Below are 18,367 nucleotides of genomic sequence, written 5' to 3' on the forward strand. Positions count from 1 at the left end.
GAGATGTTTAATTCTTTACCTAATAAGAAACCTATTTCCCTATAGTACAAGCTTTTCAATAATATTAGCACTAGGTTTTTCTCCAAGGAGTGTAGACTGCTGCTGTTCAGGTTTCCAGCCATCCATGCCTTTTTCCGGGATACTCCATTCCAGTTCCCCTTCCCCTGGTTTCCCATCCCCTTAACAGTCAGTGAACTTTCTGCACCCACTGAGCAGGCTCTTTTTAGTTGTTCTCCACCACTTTTTAAAATGTTGTCTGAACTTTTGGAAACCTTCAGGTTTTCCAGCTTGTTAATACCACCTCCTCCTGCTTTCTTGACAGTGGCATTTCACCTCTGGCTGTCCAGAGCAGCTCATAGCGCCAGAAGGTAATGAAAACTGTCTTTGGTGGTAGGGTTCCACCCTGCCCATTATAGGTTAATGAGGCTGAAATGTGGAAACCCTGTTATTTTATGGGTGGGTTTGATTTTCTGTTGTCAAGGTGGTGTGTTAGAGCATTTTGTCACGTCCTTGTTGGACACAGAGCTTCAAGGGCATTCTCAGAAAGTGGTATAGACTAAAAAACAAAATTGCTGAAACTAGCTCCTATATTTGTTCACATAGCAATTGACTGAATGAGGGAACAATTAACTGCACCGTAAATGCTCTGTACTTACCTTCTGTGTAAAACTTGATGGTGCGCATGCACGCACATGCACACACACTGGAAAGTATAGTTTTCAGGCATTTTTCTTGCATGGTATTCATTCATTCATTGAGCTGGAGGAGGTCTATACAACCCCTTGCTTAACACAGGAAATCTAGAGCACACTCATGATGCACTGGGGTGAAGAAGAAGAAGAAGAAGAAAAGAAGAAGAAGAAGAAGAAGAAGAAGAGTTTGGATTTGATATCCCGCTTTATCACTACCCGAAGGAGTCTCAAAGCGGCTAACATTCTCCTTTCCCTTCCTCCCCCACAACAAACACTCTGTGAGGTGAGTGGGGCTGAGAGACTTCAAAGAAGTGTGACTGGCCCAAGGTCACCCAGCAGCTGCATGTGGAGGAGCGGAGACGCGAACCCGGTTCCCCAGATTACGAGACTACCGCTCTTAACCACTACACCACACTGGCTCTATAATATATCCTGGAGATTCTTTAAGTTAATTTTTTCTGTCTCCTGATGCAAAACACAGACACACCATGTGATAGAACCCAGGTTTGATTTAAAAAGGCACCTACCTATTCAGCAGAAGTATGTGGCATAACCCTCCTCAGAAGACATTAACTCCATGCGCATGGAAAACTAGCACATCAGGACTAGGCTATGGAACCCTTCATCTTGATATGCTAGTTGCTCTGTGTGCAGGGATTTTAACATGGGGAAAATATTCACTCATTCCAACCCCCCATTACCCAGGATTATAGCACATGCTTTCTATGAATACACACTTTATCCCCAGAAGGCTCTGAAATATACCACACAAGAATAACTCCACAAGCTGTCAGCCAAGTCTTGCACCTTACGTATGACTATATGTTAACATGCTGAAAATGCAAGTTGTTTTTGCAGCAGAATTGTGCCTGTGATTCTTCAACATGTGCATGCAGTGTGACATTCCAGCTCAACACACGTTGTAAAGCCTTCAGGACATGGAGAATTGTGAATTCAGCACACAGGAATCCACTGAAATTATGTCTGCTGATCTTGATGACGTGGACTTGGCTCTCGGTAGTTGAATAGTACCTTAGCTTAAAATACTCTTTGCTGTTAATTCTTAAAAGTCCAGGTTTTTTTTAAAAAAACACACACAGTTCTTCCACTGGTCTTGCTTCCAAGGCCAACAAATCTCAGTCCAGTCTTTGGCAACAGCTTAAGCGTAGAAAATTTGATGGATGATGTAGCTATTCAGGTTCCGTACTACAGCCACAGTATATGGAGCAACCAGGAGTTAATTGTACCCCCTTGTCCAACCCATTTTTGACCTCCCAACTTATACTGTAAAAATATCAATGATGGCAAATCTTCTAAACTGTAATCTGGACTCTTGAAACTATTAGCGAATTCTTCCTCCACTTGAAACCAATAGCTGATAAAAGAAACACAAAGCATAGCCAAGAGTCCAGGAATGAATTTCTGACTACTCTATTAAAGCCAGATGTATTGAGCTTCCATGCATTACACACAAGGATACTCTCAAATCCTTTTTGCAAAGGCTTTACAACTATTTTTGCCAAGGCAGAAAGGGCAAACAGAACACTCAACTGATCTGTGAATAGCGCTTAGTGATGGCGTTTCTCAGTCAATTCATTCAAACACAGCAAAAAAGATGGGCTTTTTTCGTCGGAAAGGGAGTTGTACAATGTAACCGAGATGAGAACACAGAAGGAACAGTGCTACCAGAATTGTCCTTTACCCCGACCTGATAGAAAGAACAGCTGGCTATTTTGTGATGCAACTTTGAAGAACGCTGCGAAATTCCTTGTCCTTTCCATCAAAGCTGACATTTAAGCCCAGCAACTGCAGCAAGCAAAACATTACAGATAAAAGCGCTATTTTTGGAAATACCTTAGTGCCATCAATCAATTTTCAAGTTCAAGGGACTACTTTGTGTCCATTAGTGATCATTTTAGAAATATGATACACAGAAATGCAAGCCACATTTAGCCAGCGACTGTATAACTTATGAGCATGGTTTGTTTGTCGTTAAGCTGCTAGGTCAGGTTTGGATGATCCAATAAACCATGGTTTATCTGTGAATCAGGCTATTGAATGCTGAATGGAGTCCGACTTTCATATGTTAGCAAACCATTCATTCTATTCCAACAAAGCAACCCTATGGACTCAGAACGAACTCCCCAACAGCACAAGAGTTGCATGTGTGAATACCCTGCCCAAGACAGGTTGGTGGGTAGCATTCAAACCCACCACTATGTTCCTGTAATAATAGAGGAAGAGACCAGCTCCCTGCCCATTTAGGCCTGCAGACACCCCACTTCAAATAGACAATATCACCTGTTTTGGAGTGGATGGGGAAGAATACAGATATTCAAGCATGTAGTGGTACTGTGGAAATCAAATGCTTTTCCAGCCTTGTAATATAGTAACGGGATGCGGGTGGCGCTGTGGGTTAAACCACAGAGCCTAGGAGTTGCTGATCAGAAGGTGGGCAGTTCAAATCCCCGCGACGGGGTGAGCTCCCATTGCTCGGTCCCTGCTCCTGCCAACCTAGCAGTTCGAAAGCACGTCAAAGTGCAAGTAGATAAATAGGTACTGCTCTGGCAGGAAGGTAAACAGCGTTTCTGTGTGCTGCTCTGGTTTGCCAGAAGCAGCTTAGTCATGCTGGCCACATGACCTGGAAGCTGTACGCCAGCTCCCTTGGTCAATAAAGCAAGATGAGCGCTGCAACCCCAGTGGGCCATGACTGGTCAGGGGTCCCTTTACCTTTAATATAGTAACAGTGCACATACTATTTTAGACATGCTTAAATTTCTCTTAGGACAGAACCCACATGGTCAAGAGTTTGCCATAAGTAAGGGATGGAGTTGTCCCTCCATTAGGTTTACATAGCTTTAGATGTGGGCATATCAACTCCTATGCCCAGACAACATTAAATGAGACTATGTTATCACAGGCAAAATACGCCAGAAGTGTGTAGGATTTAGGTAACAAATAATGCAAGTGTATATTAATATGCTTCAGGCTCTGAGGATCAAATGAATTTTGAAATTGGAATTTCAGGCCAAAATTATGTGCAACTGTGAATTTCCAATTGGAACTTACTTCAATGGGACTTACTTCTCAGTAGAGATGTATTGGACTGCACTGTTATTCTCCAAGAAAGTCGGCTCCGCTTTCACTGCTTAACACATTTGCTAACTAAACCTAAACATGAAAGACACTTCCTAATTACAAAAGCAATAATAGAAAAAGAATTTATTTTCAGATTATTAAAACTGAGAAATACATACATCTCTGAGTAGTCCATCACCAACATTTACAGGATAATTACAGGACTGGAAAGAAACATTGGTCTCTTTCTGCCTAGCTACCTAGGATTAATTCAAGAAACATTTTCTTTTCAAAGGAAGCACAGGTAAACTTTGCATTGAAATGCCACCACAGAAATGCTCTTTACCAATCCAAAGCTTACTATGTTTGCCACTTCACAATCACATTCATTTGATATTGTGGCAAGTTGCTTTAGGATAAAAGATTTCATCCTACAGTATGCAGAGTATAATGTTTCTGTGTAAATAATTGTGGCTCATGTTGGAAAAACCAACGTTTGCATGAAAATCTTCTCTGCAACAAAAACACCAACTCTAGAGCATTTTAAGTCGTATTGTTTATGCATTTATTCTGTGCCACTGGAGTACAAGATGCCTTAAAGGAGGCAAAAGAGGCAGAGCAGGATAAATGTGGCTCTTTTTCATTATGCAACTGTACAGTCCTCATGGACCAGTGGAGGAAGACAGTAATTATTATCATCTCCCTTGGCTTATTTCATTTCTTGATTCGTTCTTTTATGCCCTGGTGCATACTTGGTAAATGTGTTCTCATAAGATGTGTTATTTCATGTAATATGCTATTCTAGAAGAAATCATAAACAGGTTACGGGGCCAGAAATCCGGAAGGCCCGTATGCCAAAGCCCTCATTTGGGTAATCCCGCAGTCAGAAAACAACTGGTAATGAGGAACTTCTCATTAGCAACACCCATTTATGGAATTCTCCCCCACAAAGAGGGGAGAATTATTAGCAGTAAATGCTAATAAAAAGGAAGCATTCCTCTAGGAACAAAACGGCACAGTTGGTGAAATCCTCTGCATTTTTGTGTAGAAGTTACACTGTGTAGAGGTCACACTGAATTAAATGGAACTTGCTCCTAGATTAGTGAGTATTGGACTGTAGCCTGTGTGTCTAACATAGTCTTTCTAAGCGGTCTCTAATTTTAGATTCAAAAACTCTAAGGCTAACAGATAAAGTTAATCTTTACAATCTAATCTTTATAATCAAAAAATGCATATTTGTGTGTATTCTCTCATTGCATTAAAACATTTAGAAATAAGTTATAAAAATATTTTATGTCCCCCAAAATACCCTGAAGGCCTTATTTTAAAGAGTTATTGCTCATATCCATGGACTGGCGGGCATCAGCCACAGCATCAGGCACTCGAACAGTCATATTGTTCATAGACTTCTTCAGGCAGATCTGACAACCCAGTCGAGATCTACAGAGGAGAAAAGAGCATTTACATAAACTTGTATAAATGCATGGATGCGGCAATATTTGGGGGAGGGGAGGAGGTAAATTCAATGGGTTGTATCCAACGAAGTTTTACTCTGAGTACTCCTGTTGAAATTGATGGACCCAAATTAGTTATGTCCATTGTTTTCAATGGGTCTCCTCCAAGTAGGATTAGCACTGGATACAACCCATTAAATATGATATGTACAAGGGCAGAAATCAAGGAAGAAAAGGCTGAAATTCACATACATTAGCTTGTTGTAATTCTTCTAACAACCCTGTACGGTAGGCCACCATTACTATCGTTTTACAGTGGTACCTCGGGTTACATACACTTCAGGTTACATATGCTTCAGGTTACGAACTTTGCTTCAGGATGAGAACAGACATCATGCTCTGGCGGTGCGGCGGCAGCAGGAGACCCCATTAGTTAAAGTGGTTATTCAGGTTAAGAACAGTTTCAGATTAAGTATGGACTTCCGGAACAAATTAAATACTTAACCTGAGGTACCACTGTACACCTAAGGCTGAGGGAACATTTCCATTCCCAAACTGTTAGTCTAAAACTGCATCAATTACTGAGCTTCTGGGTTGGTTGGTTGGTTGGTTGGTTGGTTGGTTGGTTGGTTGGCTGGTTGGTTGGTTGGTTGACCAAATTAATAGGCATGGAACACCACAGGAGAAGACTATCTGCCAAAAATGTCTGCTTGTCAAGTCACACTAAGAGAAACTGACAAGGGAAATGTTTTTGGCTGATAGTGAAAACCTGCATTCAAAAATGTAAAGAAACTCAAGAGTATTGATTTGCTTTTGGCTCTTTCGTTGTTTTGAATAGTTGATTCCAAATTTTAGAAGAAGTCAAAGAAGCTATAGAGCCAGAGCCAATCTTACAGGTAGGAGCCTGCATCATAGATTGATAAAGTAAAGAGTAACCCAGAGGATGCATGGCTGCTTTTACTTTGGGGTATCATGATTAACCATCACAAAGGGAATGTGTCATAGGAAGCTTTCTAGCCATGCATTTCTTTCCTTCCCTGGCAAGGCAGTGAGTACATCAGAAACTTTTGCTTCCATTTTTAATTAACTACTGTTTAGTCCTAAAATGTGGTTAGTATCAACTAAGGTTTGTTGAAACAAGTCAGCTTCATAATCCATAGTTTGAAATTGTCTTGTTTCCAATAAATCGAAGTTATGATAAGCCACTGTTTGCAGGGTTCATATACTTAGTATGACCTACTAGGTATGTCAGTTCTGGAGTGATACTATAAGATCATTTGGTAGATTTTAAGCTGGTTTCACGTTACCTGTCTGTCAATCCATAGGCAAGGTCCAGCATATCCATTTCCTCATCAGTGATTGCATCTAGGTTTTTAAATATATTGTCTTCAAAGATTAAGTGGCAAGTGGAGCAGGCAAGTGTTCCTTCACATGCACCTAAAGACAAACGTAACAATTAGGCAGACTAATAGGCAGACATTTAAGACTTCTGCATTAAATTCTACTGTCGGTAAGATGACTCTCCCAGAACACTTAAACTGGAAAACGTTCTGGAAGTTTTAAAAAATGATTTAAATTGGTTTAGCCAATTTTACTAATATTTAACAAACACTAAACACGTATGCCATGTTAAATTATCTCAAAACTTTCCCCATTATCTAAAAGTATCTGAGTAGCAGTATTTTATCATGCCAAGTGTGGTTTAAATGTTGAATTAAAACAAATCCTAAGCTTAAATTTATTTTTATAGGTATGTTTGTAAAAAAAATTAAGGCTGGACAGTTAAACAGCATTCGTTACATTTAAAATTTTAGGAAAATATGAAAACACTGAAAACTAGTTCTTATACTAGTTTCAGCAGACTTAACAAACTATGCATAAGATAATACTGAAGCTAAGATGAAAGGAATAAGAGAACCTTTGGCCAACTTTGCAAATCTTTCAGAAGCAAAGACAGAACTGTAAAGCAGGCCTATTTCATTTGCAGTCTTTGCTGCTGTATTTCCCCCTGACCTTTGGTATCATATCATCATATCTTAAAGAAACTGGGTATATATTTACTATTCAAGTGGAGGGCAATATGTATCTTAAACTTGACAAGTGGGCCCAAATGCAAAATGTTACAGCTTGGAGTGCCTCCCTCCCACTGGAGAGCCAGTGTGGTGTAGTGGCTAAGAGCGATAGACTCGTAATCTGGGGAATCGGGTTCGCGTCTCCGCTCCTCCACATGCAGCTGCTGGATGACCTTGGGCTAGTCACACTTCTCTGAAGTCTCTCAGCCCCACTCATCTCACAGAGTGTTTGTTGTGGGGGAGGAAGGGAAAGGAGAATGTTAGCCGCTTTGAGACTCTTTCAGGTAGTGATAAAGCAGGATATCAAATCCAAACTCCTCCTCCTCCTCCTCTTCTTCTTCTTCTTCTTCTTCTTCTTCTTCTTTTGTCCCACCCAAGACTATTTGCATTCTGTTAGCCACTAACCACTCTGTTCTCATTGTGGGTGGGTGTTTGTGTGGGGTGTTTCATAGTGGTCCTGTTTTGGCTACAATTATATTACAATTATATTTGCAATTAGAAAGAATGGTTTTGTTTAAAATGAACGTAAGGTGTTCCTTAAACTTCTAACATAAAAATAATTCATCAACCACAGAGGGGTTGCAGAATCCTGGCTTTCTTTCTCCTTGTTAAAGATATTATAGAAAACATGAACTGCAACAAGTATTAATAACCAAATATTGGGATAGTTTCTGTGAAATATGCATCAGGTAATAATCGGCAACAGAAATAAAGCCAAAATAATTAAATATAAAAATGTAGTTGTAAACACCATCTTAAGAGCAACAGAACATTATGCTAAGGGAGGGAAGATCTGCATGAAGCAGGCAAATATGTTTTAGTCTTTCAGGAGCAGTAAGCTATCTAAATCTGCAATGCCCCCTAGTGACAAAATTAAAGACACAATTTTCAAAAATATAAGAAAAATCATTTGTAGGTATTTTAACACTAACTGGTAATCATTTAAGATAGTCAGTGAGAATTTCCAACAGGAAAACTAACTTTTTCCTAACTTTCTAGGTATTGGTTGTTTTTCTTGTTTTCCCTTGTTAGTTAGATAACTGAAAATTTCATATATTGGCATGTCAAACAGTATAGAATGGGCGCATCTTACGCACATTTAACTTGCATGATTTCAACCAGAGAAATTGGAAACATATCCTGAATAATAAAATACAGTTACCTTATAGTCATGAGGCAACCCATTAAATTTGGAAATCTCTTGCAAAATGCACTGTACTGCAGAATAAAATTAAACCAAATGAATTTTTGGGAAAAGACAATTTCTTCAGGGAAAGCTACCATTTACTCAGAGACCAGTGTCAAATGAAACTTATGCCTGTTTCAGAATGCCCTATTTTGGTTAAAATTCACTGGCTTTGGAGCTCTCTAGTTAAAACTCGTCTCTCCCATTCAAATCAGTAGGACGTAGATAGAGGAAAGCATCCAAGACTAGATCCAACTAGTCAAACAAAGTAAAACAATATTTCCTTCCCCTATGAACTCGTATTCTCTAGTTACAGGGAAGTACTTACCAAATCCATCTATATCTAGGTTGTTATCAATCACAACATCTAGAAGAGAGTCTCCAACCTTCCCTTGGGCTGTTAGCTTGTCACCATCACGATTTATAAAGTGCACAGTAACTTTATCTTCTGAGCTGAAAAATAATAATAAAGAAACAACGATCTTTAGCAGCCTTTACCTATAGTAGTGTGAAGGATTCAAAAGGATCACAGAATCATAGAATTGTAGAGTTGGAAGGGACCCCAAGGATCATCTAGTACAAGCCCCTGCAATGCAGGAATCTCAGCTAAAGCGTCCATGACAGATGGTCACCTAACCTCTGCTTAAAAACCTGCAAGGAAGAAGAGTCCACAACCTCCCAAGGGAAATTGTTCCTCTGCCAAACAACTCTTGATATCAGAAAGTTTTTCCTGATGTTTAGTCGGAATCTCCTTTCTTGTAACTTGAAGCCATTGGCTGCAGCTCCCTCCTTACATCATTTATTCTCTAATCACCAGGTTGAGAATCACTTTCCTTTTGTGTGAAGACAGAGGCAAAGCAGGTGTTGAGTAGTTCTGCCTTCTCTCTGTCACCCAATAGCGTTTCTACGTCTTTTCAATGCAGAGGACCTAACACTTTCTTGTTCTTCCTCTTACTTCGGACATAGCCAAAAAAACCTTTTAAAATTATTTTTAACCCCTCTTGCAAGCATGAGCTGATGTTGAGCTTTAGCCAGTCTGACCCTCACCTTGCAACTGTTGCCTACTCATGTATACTCCTCCCTTGTGTTTTCCTCTTTCTTCCCTTCTATACATGCCCTTCTTAACTCTCATCTTATCTGTAAATGCAGCCACACCAGTTTCCTCAGATGCCTAAGGATATTAGTTAAGCAACCCAACAACAAACTGGGAATATTTGTGGACCACTTTGATGAGAAAATTGGTTGAAGATTAGAACACTTTTGATAAATATGGATCTTTTACTGCAATCCTTTAATGTAGCTATAAATATATTTAGTGTACTTAAATATATCCAAAAACATTTTTAGTTCTCTCAAGTTGAGACTTTTATTGTAATTGCTCAGTTTCTTTAGTAGTCATTGCTATCAGAATTACTGAATGCAACCTCTTATTGTGATCCCTTTAAAGTGGAGAATGTTCTCTGCTTAAAAAGCCAAGGTATAGATGAGCTCCAGCTACCTGCATACTGTCACTGTACATGAGCAGCAAAATTAGCAAGAAAGCTGCAGAAATAATAATAATAATTATTATTATATTATATTATATTATATTATATATTATTAATATATATATACACACACATACCCCGCCCAACTGGCTGGGTTTCCCCAGCCACTCTGAGCGGCTTCCAACAAAATATTAAAATACAATAGTCTGTTAAACATTAAAAGCTTCCCTAAACAGGGCTGCCTTCAGATGTCTTCTAAAAGTCTGGTAGTTGTTTTTCTCTTTGACATCTGGTGGGAGGGTGTTCCACAGGGCGGGTGCCACTACCGAGAAGGCCCTCTGCCTGGTTCCCTGTAACTTGGATTCTCGCAGTGAGGGAACCGCCAGATGGCCCTCAGCGCTGGACCTCAGTGTCTGGGCAGAACAATGAGGGTGGAGACGCTCCTTCAGGTACCGTATACTGGACCAAGGTTGTTTAGGGCTTTAAAGATCAGCACCAACACTTTGAACAGTGCTTGGAAGTGTACTGGGAGCCAATGTAGGTCTTTCAAGACCAGTGTTATGTGGTCTCAGCGGCCGCTCCCAGTCACCAGTCTAGCTGCCGCATTCTGGATTAGTTGTAGTTTCCAGGTCACCTTCAAAGATACCCACTGCTTCCTAGTTATGTCCAAACAAAGAAGCTATGTTAAGAGCTTCCAAACAAAAATAAATATAAAAGTGGTTTAAAAGTTGGTTTCCAGAACTTTTGTTTGATTGGAAGCCATTAAATTAACAGTAGTTAACCATGGATGTAACTGAAACTCTGCTTTGTAGCTTTTTATCTTTGGTATACGGTTGATAAACTGCATTATAACCAAAGTTCTCTAGCTGGTTTTAGAGATTAAAAATATAACAAACATTATAATCAAACAATAAAATGCAATCAAAACAGTGCCATCATAATATCACAACTTGCTTTTAAAACAGAGTGGAAAAGGAAAAAAAATCTTACAGAAGCAAACCAATACAAAACAGAGCACAGCACACCTGGAGCAGCGTTCGGAACTCCCATAGTTCTAGGCACATTTTGTGACAGGGAATTTCATTAATACAAGCAGTTTCTGAGCTCTGGGAGAAGTACTGTGTCTAAGATTTCAGATTAAAACTGCTGCTGCTGGAACGAAAGGACCTTTTTCTGCCTCCCCACTTCTAGCCATTCTCTGAGGACTGGAGAAGGGACCCTCATAAGAAGATTAGGGGGTGGGCAGGGGAAGTATGGCTTTGCAGTCTTCAAATGAGGACTAGACCATGTGAAAAATGAATATAAGATTTTAAAGGTAAAAGTAAAGCTACCCCTGACCATTAGGTCCAGTCATGGATGACTCTGGGGTTGCGGCGCTCATCTCGCTTTATTGGCTGAGGGAGCCGGCGTACAGCTTCTGGGTTATGTGGCCAGCATGACTAAGCCGCTTCTGGAGAACCAGAGCAGCACATGGAAATACCGTTTACCTTCCCGCCAGACCGGTACCTATTTATCTACTTGCACTTTGACGTGCTTTTGAACTGCTAGGTTGGCAGGAGCAGGGACAGAGCAACAGGAGCTCACCCTATCACGGGGATTCGAACCGCCAACCTTCTGATCGGCAAGTCCTAGGCTTGCCACCCGTGTCCCTTATATAAGATTTTAGGTGCAGTTAATTCATTTTCAGCTTTGTATTGTTATTAAAAAGCGCACCTAGACATTCTGTTGCAGCGCACATAACCTAGGTTTAAGCTGCCATTTAGCTACTATTTTTCATATCTCAGTTTCTAACATTGACCTAGAGCTTCTTCCCAGTTAGAAAAGTGAGAAGAATGCCTAGCAATATAACAGAACAAAGATACCACAGAAATATTAATAAAAAATAGGTTGAGATGATGTTGGTGCCATGTAGCCCTCCCTAAGGAGAGCATTTGATGGATGGTGAGCTATTACATAAAAGGTCTGCTCTCTTGTCACCACCCTCCAGACCTCCTTCCCAGCTGGCATGCAGAAAAGGTCTTCAGAACTAGTTCAAACACTTATAAGAAACAGTTTCTATCAGATCACTTGCTTGCAATGCTTTCAGCCTCTGTAGGAGTAGCTGTAAGCATGAGATCTACTCCTTTGTTATGAGGACTTGTTGGGCTGCTGGAAGGAGTCTTATTTGTCACAAGCAACCACTTTTCTTTTGTCACAGTCTGAAAATTCGCAGTTTTTGCTATGTGTATGTTTTCTGTTGGCTAAGAATAGGTGATAGGTTAGAAAGAGCTCGGCTCTGATCATTGTGAGTTGCTTAACAGGGAGATTTAGTTTTGTGCATTGCCTGAAGCTTTCCCTCACAGTTCAAGTACCGGTATTTCTGTAATTCACAGGATTCTTTTCTCTATGGATTATTCAATGTGGATCAGGATTTCACAGAAAAGCTTGTGTTTTTCAGTAGGTATAGAGCTTTCTTCCTTTGGGGGAAATTGAGCTTTCCATGTTCCAATCATTTAGGGTTTACCTGTTGAAAGAGTTCTCCGATTTCTTTAAGGACTGATTTATCATAGAAGCTCATTGCCACAATCCAAGCATGCATATGGTTTCTCTCCTGTATGGTCTTTAATATTGTTTATCCCTAGACTAATGCTTTTTCCTCACTCCAAAAATGTATATACTGTAGTTTCCCCTCATGTGAATTCTTAGAAGTGATACAAGGTTGTGCATCAAAGTGAACATCTTTCCACACTCCAAGGATTTAAATGTTTGTATGCTTGTTTGCTGTCTCACATAGAGGGAGAATCAAAGCACCTGTGTGCAAGGAAATAATATCTAAGACACAATATGAGAGAGAAAAGGAATGGGGAGGGATGACTAAGGCAAGCAAATTCAAGGACTGATCCCATAAAGCAGTAAACCCTTTCTTGGAATGCTGATCCTTCTATTGCTGAAAGAGCACCATCCAGAACCTTGGGGGAACCTCAAAGTTTGCATTAGCACAAAAACACTTTAGTAAAACAAGACAAAAGAAAAACATAAGGAAATGAACTCCTCCAAACATCCTAACAAGGATGGTGTAAGCTCAGTAAAATTATAAAGATAATTTTGCTTTTAGAGTTCAAGTGACTGGCCTCTTAATTTTACCTAAGATTTCTGACCTGACCTATTATCACCAAATAGGTCAGGTACAAAATTCTATTTTGTACTAAAAGGACAAAAGTTATTTTAAATTAAGCATGGTGGTATCCCCTATAAAATTATTCAGCATTGTGTGACATGATTTATTATGATGCCACATTCAATATTATGATGCCATTTTCAATTCTTGTCAAATATCCCCATTCCCTCTCCCCACTCCAGAAGACAGTCACAAGCTGTTCTCAGGAACAAGGATGCATGCCATGAGACATAATCAAGAATGAAAGAGTGACGTTGTTTATCTGCAAAATTCAGTCAAGTATGTGCTAATTTTATGGTTAGTTAACGTCACAATTTTTACAAAGCTTAAAACAACAGTGTTTAAAGATGATGAATTTCTACACACAAACACTCCAAGGTCTTTTTGCTTCGTATGTTGAATTCTATCTACAGCAAGATCAGAGCAGACTTGAAATTCATGCATTTTCCCCCTCTGTACCCCCTAAAAGAGGTAGACAACTGTTATAGGAATATCCTATGTTTATCTGAACATTTATTCATTTTTAAAAAGTATACCCTGCTTTTCACCTCATCTGGGTCTCAAAGTAGCTTATCAAAAATAAAATAATATGCAAAATTTAAAACATAAATGAGAACACTGAAGAATAAAACATCAGCACATAAATGAAAGTACAAAGGCCCCCCGAAATAAAATCATTTTCTCCTGATGTCTATACTTGGCAGGGACAGTGCCTGCCTGACTTCTAATGGGAGTGAGTCCATAGTGTTAAGTCCACTACACTGAAGGCACGAGTCCTCATTGACCTCAGTTGTGCTTTTGTGCTCCCATATATGATCTCAGTAATCACCTGGGACACATAGGATTAGGTAGTCCTTAAGGTATCCTGGGTCTATGTTGCTCAGGGCTTTATACATTAGCACAAGAAATCTGAACCTGGTCCAGTAGTAGATGGGAAGCCAGTGCAGGTCTTTTAACACTAGTGTCATGTGCTGAGGATACTGCAGTTTGTTCCCACCGCCAGTCTAGTTGCAACATTTTGCACTAGCTAAAGCTACTGGATCAAATCCAGGGGCAGCCTCACATAGAATGCATTGCAGTAATCCAGAGCCAGTGTGGTGTAGTGGTTAAGAGCGGTAGTCACGTAATCCAGGGAACCGGGTTCGCGTCTCCGCTCCTCCACATGCAGCTGCTGGGTGACCTTGGGCCAGTCACACTTCTTTGAAGTCTCTCAGCCCCACTCACCTCACAGTGTTTGTTGTGGGGGAGGAAGGGAAAGGAGATTGTTAGCCGCTTTGAGACTCCTGAAGGGGAGTGAAAGGCGGGATATCAAATCCAAACTCTTCTTCTTCTTCTTCTTGCAGTTACCAATGCATGGACCATAGTGGTGACTGTCTCTGTTTTGCAACAGCTAGCATACCAGCCAAAACTGACAAAAAGAACTCCTAGCCACTGAGGCTACTAGTGCCTCAGGTAACAAATATGGTTCCATGGGATGCTTCCATGAGATCAAGCAAGAACTTGGACAGCTCCATGAGATACAGTGACAGCATTTGGCTCTGGAAGCCCAGAGATGCTCAAACGGGGGTGGTTTCAAGGGTCTGAGTATATTTTTTTTTGCGTATACACAGAACCTTTGGAATCAACCCCCCGCCCCCCACATAATATGTGATTGTAAAGGTAAAGGGACCCCTGACCATTAGGTCCAGTCATGGATGACTCTGGGGTTGCGGCGCTCAACTCACTTTATTGGCAGAGGGAGCCGGCTTACAGCTTCTGAGTCATGTGGCCAGCATGACTAAGCCGCTTCTGCGGCTTAGTCATTATACATTATACATGTATTATACATTATACATTATACATTATAGATGTATTATACATTATACATTATAGATGTATAAAAGCAAAACTGTGGTGCCACAAGTCAAATCCATGTTATGGGGAAATACCACTCTAGTACACACTACAGTACATACACAACAGCATCTCTTGCACTTTTGTCTCTAACCTACAAGACCTGAGGAGCAAGCAGTAGCATAACATGACAAGGGGCATGTGATGGGGCACTGTCATAGCTCACAAGCCTATCATGTTGGAGAATCTCTTTCTAGCCTCACTTTTCACCATCTCTGGATTCTCTCTTTCAAAAGCATCTTCTTCTGTAACCCTGCTCACTGTGGCAAAATTGTAATATGGTTTGGAAAGGAAGCAGGCAGCAAAGCAGGAGTGAAGACCACCCTTCAAAAGAACATGCAACAATTTTAACATGCCTGGAGAAGCAGCGACTATAACATACTATTTACCTTAAGCCCACACCATCCCAGGTACAGTGTGCAACTTTCCTTGTCCTGCATAGAATGTTAAGTTTGGACAAGCGTCTCAGTCAACTGTAAATAGTTGATTATAGTCAGCTTTCTTGTAGAAGATTATACCAGCCTATCTTGCATCACCAAATGGTGGTTAAAGAAGGAACTTACCTCTCCCAAATGTGTCCTCTAGACAGCACTGTATGTACCAGCCTAGGCTTGAGGGACAGTGTGTGGCTATCTTTGAGAGATAGCCTACATGTGAAGAGATGTAAAAACTGTAAGAGAGTGCATGAAAGTAGGATAATTGCTTACGTATATCAAGAATGTGTCAAGGATCTTTGTGCAGTAAAAGTTCAGCCTTGAGCTGGTTTGATAGGAAGTAGGGACCCTGAACTTCTTGCTGAATTAGGCATCCAGTTCACAATGCAAGCATGCTATTCCTCTGAGAAATTGACTTAATTTCTATGCTTGTGTAAAGCTAAGGCAAGGGATCGACTCTATATAAGCCTGTATAAACATCACAACTGTGTGCTTATTGAAGAAATCCCATACACAGTAATTTGATCTCACTGACTATGTACCCTGTCCAAACAGTCATCCAGATTTGAGGGTTTGTACCTGTGATAGAAGGGACGCGGGTGGCGCTATGGGTTAAACCACAGAGCCTAGGACATGCCAATCAGAAGGTCGGTGGTTCGAATCCCCGCGACGGGGTGAGCTCCCGTTGCTTGGTCCCTGCTCCTGCCAACCTAGCAGTTCGAAAGCACCTCAAAGTGCAAGTAGATAAATAGGTACCGCTCTGGTGGGAAGGTAAACGGCGTTTCCGTGCACTACTCTGGCTCGCGAGAAGCGGCTTAGTCATGCTGGCCACATGACCTGGAAGCTGTACGCCGGCTCCCTCGGCCAATAAAGCGAGATGAGCGCCGCAACCCCAGAGTCGGTCATGACTGGACCTAATGGTCAGGGGTCCCTTTACCTTTACCTGTAAAGAGTGGCTGGGGCAAACCAGCCAAATGGTCAGAGTACAAATAATAAAATTATTATTATTAAATTGACAGTGTGTGAGAGAAGCAGAGTGTGTGTTAACAATGGGGGGGGAGGCGAGAGAGCATGAGAGACAGAGAGTGTGCAAGACTTTGTGCTCGGAAAAGTTCAGCTGATAACGCCAAGGTTTCAGGTTCATTGGAGACAGCTGCCTATTTCTGCATTGCGGGGTGTTGGCCTAGAATAAATGATCCTCAGGGTTCCTTCTAACTTTATACAGTAGTACCTCTGGTTGCAAACGGGATCCGTTCCGGAGGCCCGTTTGCAACCTGAACAGAACGCAACCAGCATCTGCGCATGCGTGGGTCGCAATTCGCCACTGCTGTGCATGCATGTGACATCATTTTGCGCGTCTGCGCATGCTGCAAAACCCTGAAGTAACCCGTTCCGTTACTTTCGGGTCGCTGCGGGATGCAACCTGAAGCAAACATAACATGAGGTATGACTGTATAGTGATATTATAGTCAACAGTTATATGGGATATGGATGTTTTATGGTGGCCTATACTCCCATCATAGGGACGCGGGTGGCGCTGTGGGTAAAAGCCTCAGCGCCTGGGGCTTGCCGATCGAAAGGTCGGTGGTTCGAATCCCCGCGGCGGGGTGCGCTCCCGTTGGTTGGTCCCAGCGCCTGCCAACCTAGCAGTTCGAAAGCACCCTCGGGTGCAAGTAGATAAATAGGGACCGCTTTCTAGCGGGAAGGTAAACGGCGTTTCCGTGTGCAGCTCTGGCTCGCCAGAGCAGCGATGTCACGCTGGCCACGTGACCCGGAAGTGTCTTCGGACAGCGCTGGCCCCTGGCCTCTTGAGTGAGATGGGCGCACAACCCCAGAGTCTGGCAAGACTGGCCCGTACGGGCAGGGGTACCTTTACCTTTACCTTTATACTCCCATCATCCCTGAGCTCTGGCCTTGCTCGCTAGGGGTGATGGGAGTTGTAGTCCAACAACATCTGGAGACCCACAGGTTCAGAAAGGCTGAGACAGAGAGAAGGGGCTCTGTGTGTGAGAAAGAGTCCCCACTCCCAGGCCCCCCTCACGAGAGGCAGCCTCCCCTCCGCTCTTGAACCGAGAGGCTGAAGCCGAGCGACCCTCTCAGAAACTCCGTGAGGGGGGGGGAAGTGCGGGAGAGGCAGCAGCAGAAGAGAGGCCGCGAGGAAACGCGCCGCTAAGGGCGGCCAAGCACAGGCTTCCCGCTTACCTGAGCGGCGCCCGGGCCGAGGCGTGGAACAGCCGCGACGGGTCCAGGCTGGCAGCGGCAGCCCAGCCGCCTCTGACCCCGCGGGAGGCCGAGAGAAGCCGGCAGCCGGAGGAGGCCGCAGCCCGGAGGAGAGCGGTGGTCCTGGTAGCAGCCATCGTGCAGCGGCGGTAATCGAGGAAGGGACTCTCCGTCAGTCTCGGCAGCAGCGGAAGAGGCTGGAGCTGCGGCGTCCTTTCACTTTCCCCTCAGGACGACTAAAGTCCGAAGGCCGAGCCCTCCCCCTTACGCAACCGGCACCAGCTGCGGCTATTCTCGTAAGTGTTTAAGTATGCGCCGCCCGGCGGCTGGCTTAGAACGACGCCCCGCAAGGCGGGCGCTTTCCTTAGCGTAGGCGGAGCGCTCCCAAGTTGCGCAAAAGGCGCCTTCGGCTTCACAGAGATTGGTTTTGAAGGGCGGCTCTTTCTTTCCCAATTCTCCGCCTCCACCGAGGCCGTCCTGCTGCTTGTGTCAGGGGCGCGCGAAAAAAATACTGACTAAGCCTTGCAAGTTTGCTTGCAAGGTTGAAACCTGACAATTGAAGGCCGTTCTGCATTGTTTTATGCCTTCTGGCTGCCCCCATCACCATATTATAAAGTTGTGTTCTGTGTTATAACTCAAGCACCGCTATATGGGTTTTTTTTTGTTTTGTTTTTTGTTTTGTTTCCCAATGTAT

At 42.4% G+C, this 18,367-nt stretch overlaps 1 protein-coding gene across 1 annotated transcript; it reads right to left on the reverse strand.

The window, feature by feature from the left end:
* Positions 1 to 3,899: 3,899 nt before the first annotated feature.
* FDX1 (ferredoxin 1) lies at positions 3,900 to 18,070 on the reverse strand. Its single transcript, XM_083737512.1, has 4 exons — positions 17,656 to 18,070; positions 8,811 to 8,935; positions 6,532 to 6,661; positions 3,900 to 5,210 (listed from the first exon to the last, which is right to left on the reverse strand). The coding sequence occupies exons 1-4, from the start codon at positions 17,808 to 17,810 to the stop codon at positions 5,090 to 5,092; spliced, it is 531 nt and encodes a 176-aa protein (XP_083593638.1). The 5' UTR covers positions 17,811 to 18,070; the 3' UTR covers positions 3,900 to 5,089.
* Between the last annotated feature and the right edge of the window lie 297 nt (positions 18,071 to 18,367).

This window comes from Podarcis gaigeae, assembly GCF_964106915.1.
Source record: "Podarcis gaigeae genome assembly, chromosome: 4".
Classification (NCBI taxonomy): Eukaryota; Metazoa; Chordata; class Lepidosauria; order Squamata; family Lacertidae; genus Podarcis; species Podarcis gaigeae.

What these genes read in the sequence shown, in the direction of transcription:
- FDX1 (XM_083737512.1), bottom strand. Translation starts at nt 17,810, where the DNA reads ATGGCTGCTACCAGGACCACCGCTCTCCTCCGGGCTGCGGCCTCCTCC. An exon ending in CCTAGATATAGATGGATTTG is followed by an intron (nt 6,662 to 8,810) that starts GTAAGTACTTCC and finishes GTTTGTCTTTAG; the next exon opens with GTGCATGTGAAGGAACACTT. An exon ending in GCCTATGGATTGACAGACAG is followed by an intron (nt 5,211 to 6,531) that starts GTAACGTGAAAC and finishes TCTCCTCTGTAG; the next exon opens with ATCTCGACTGGGTTGTCAGA.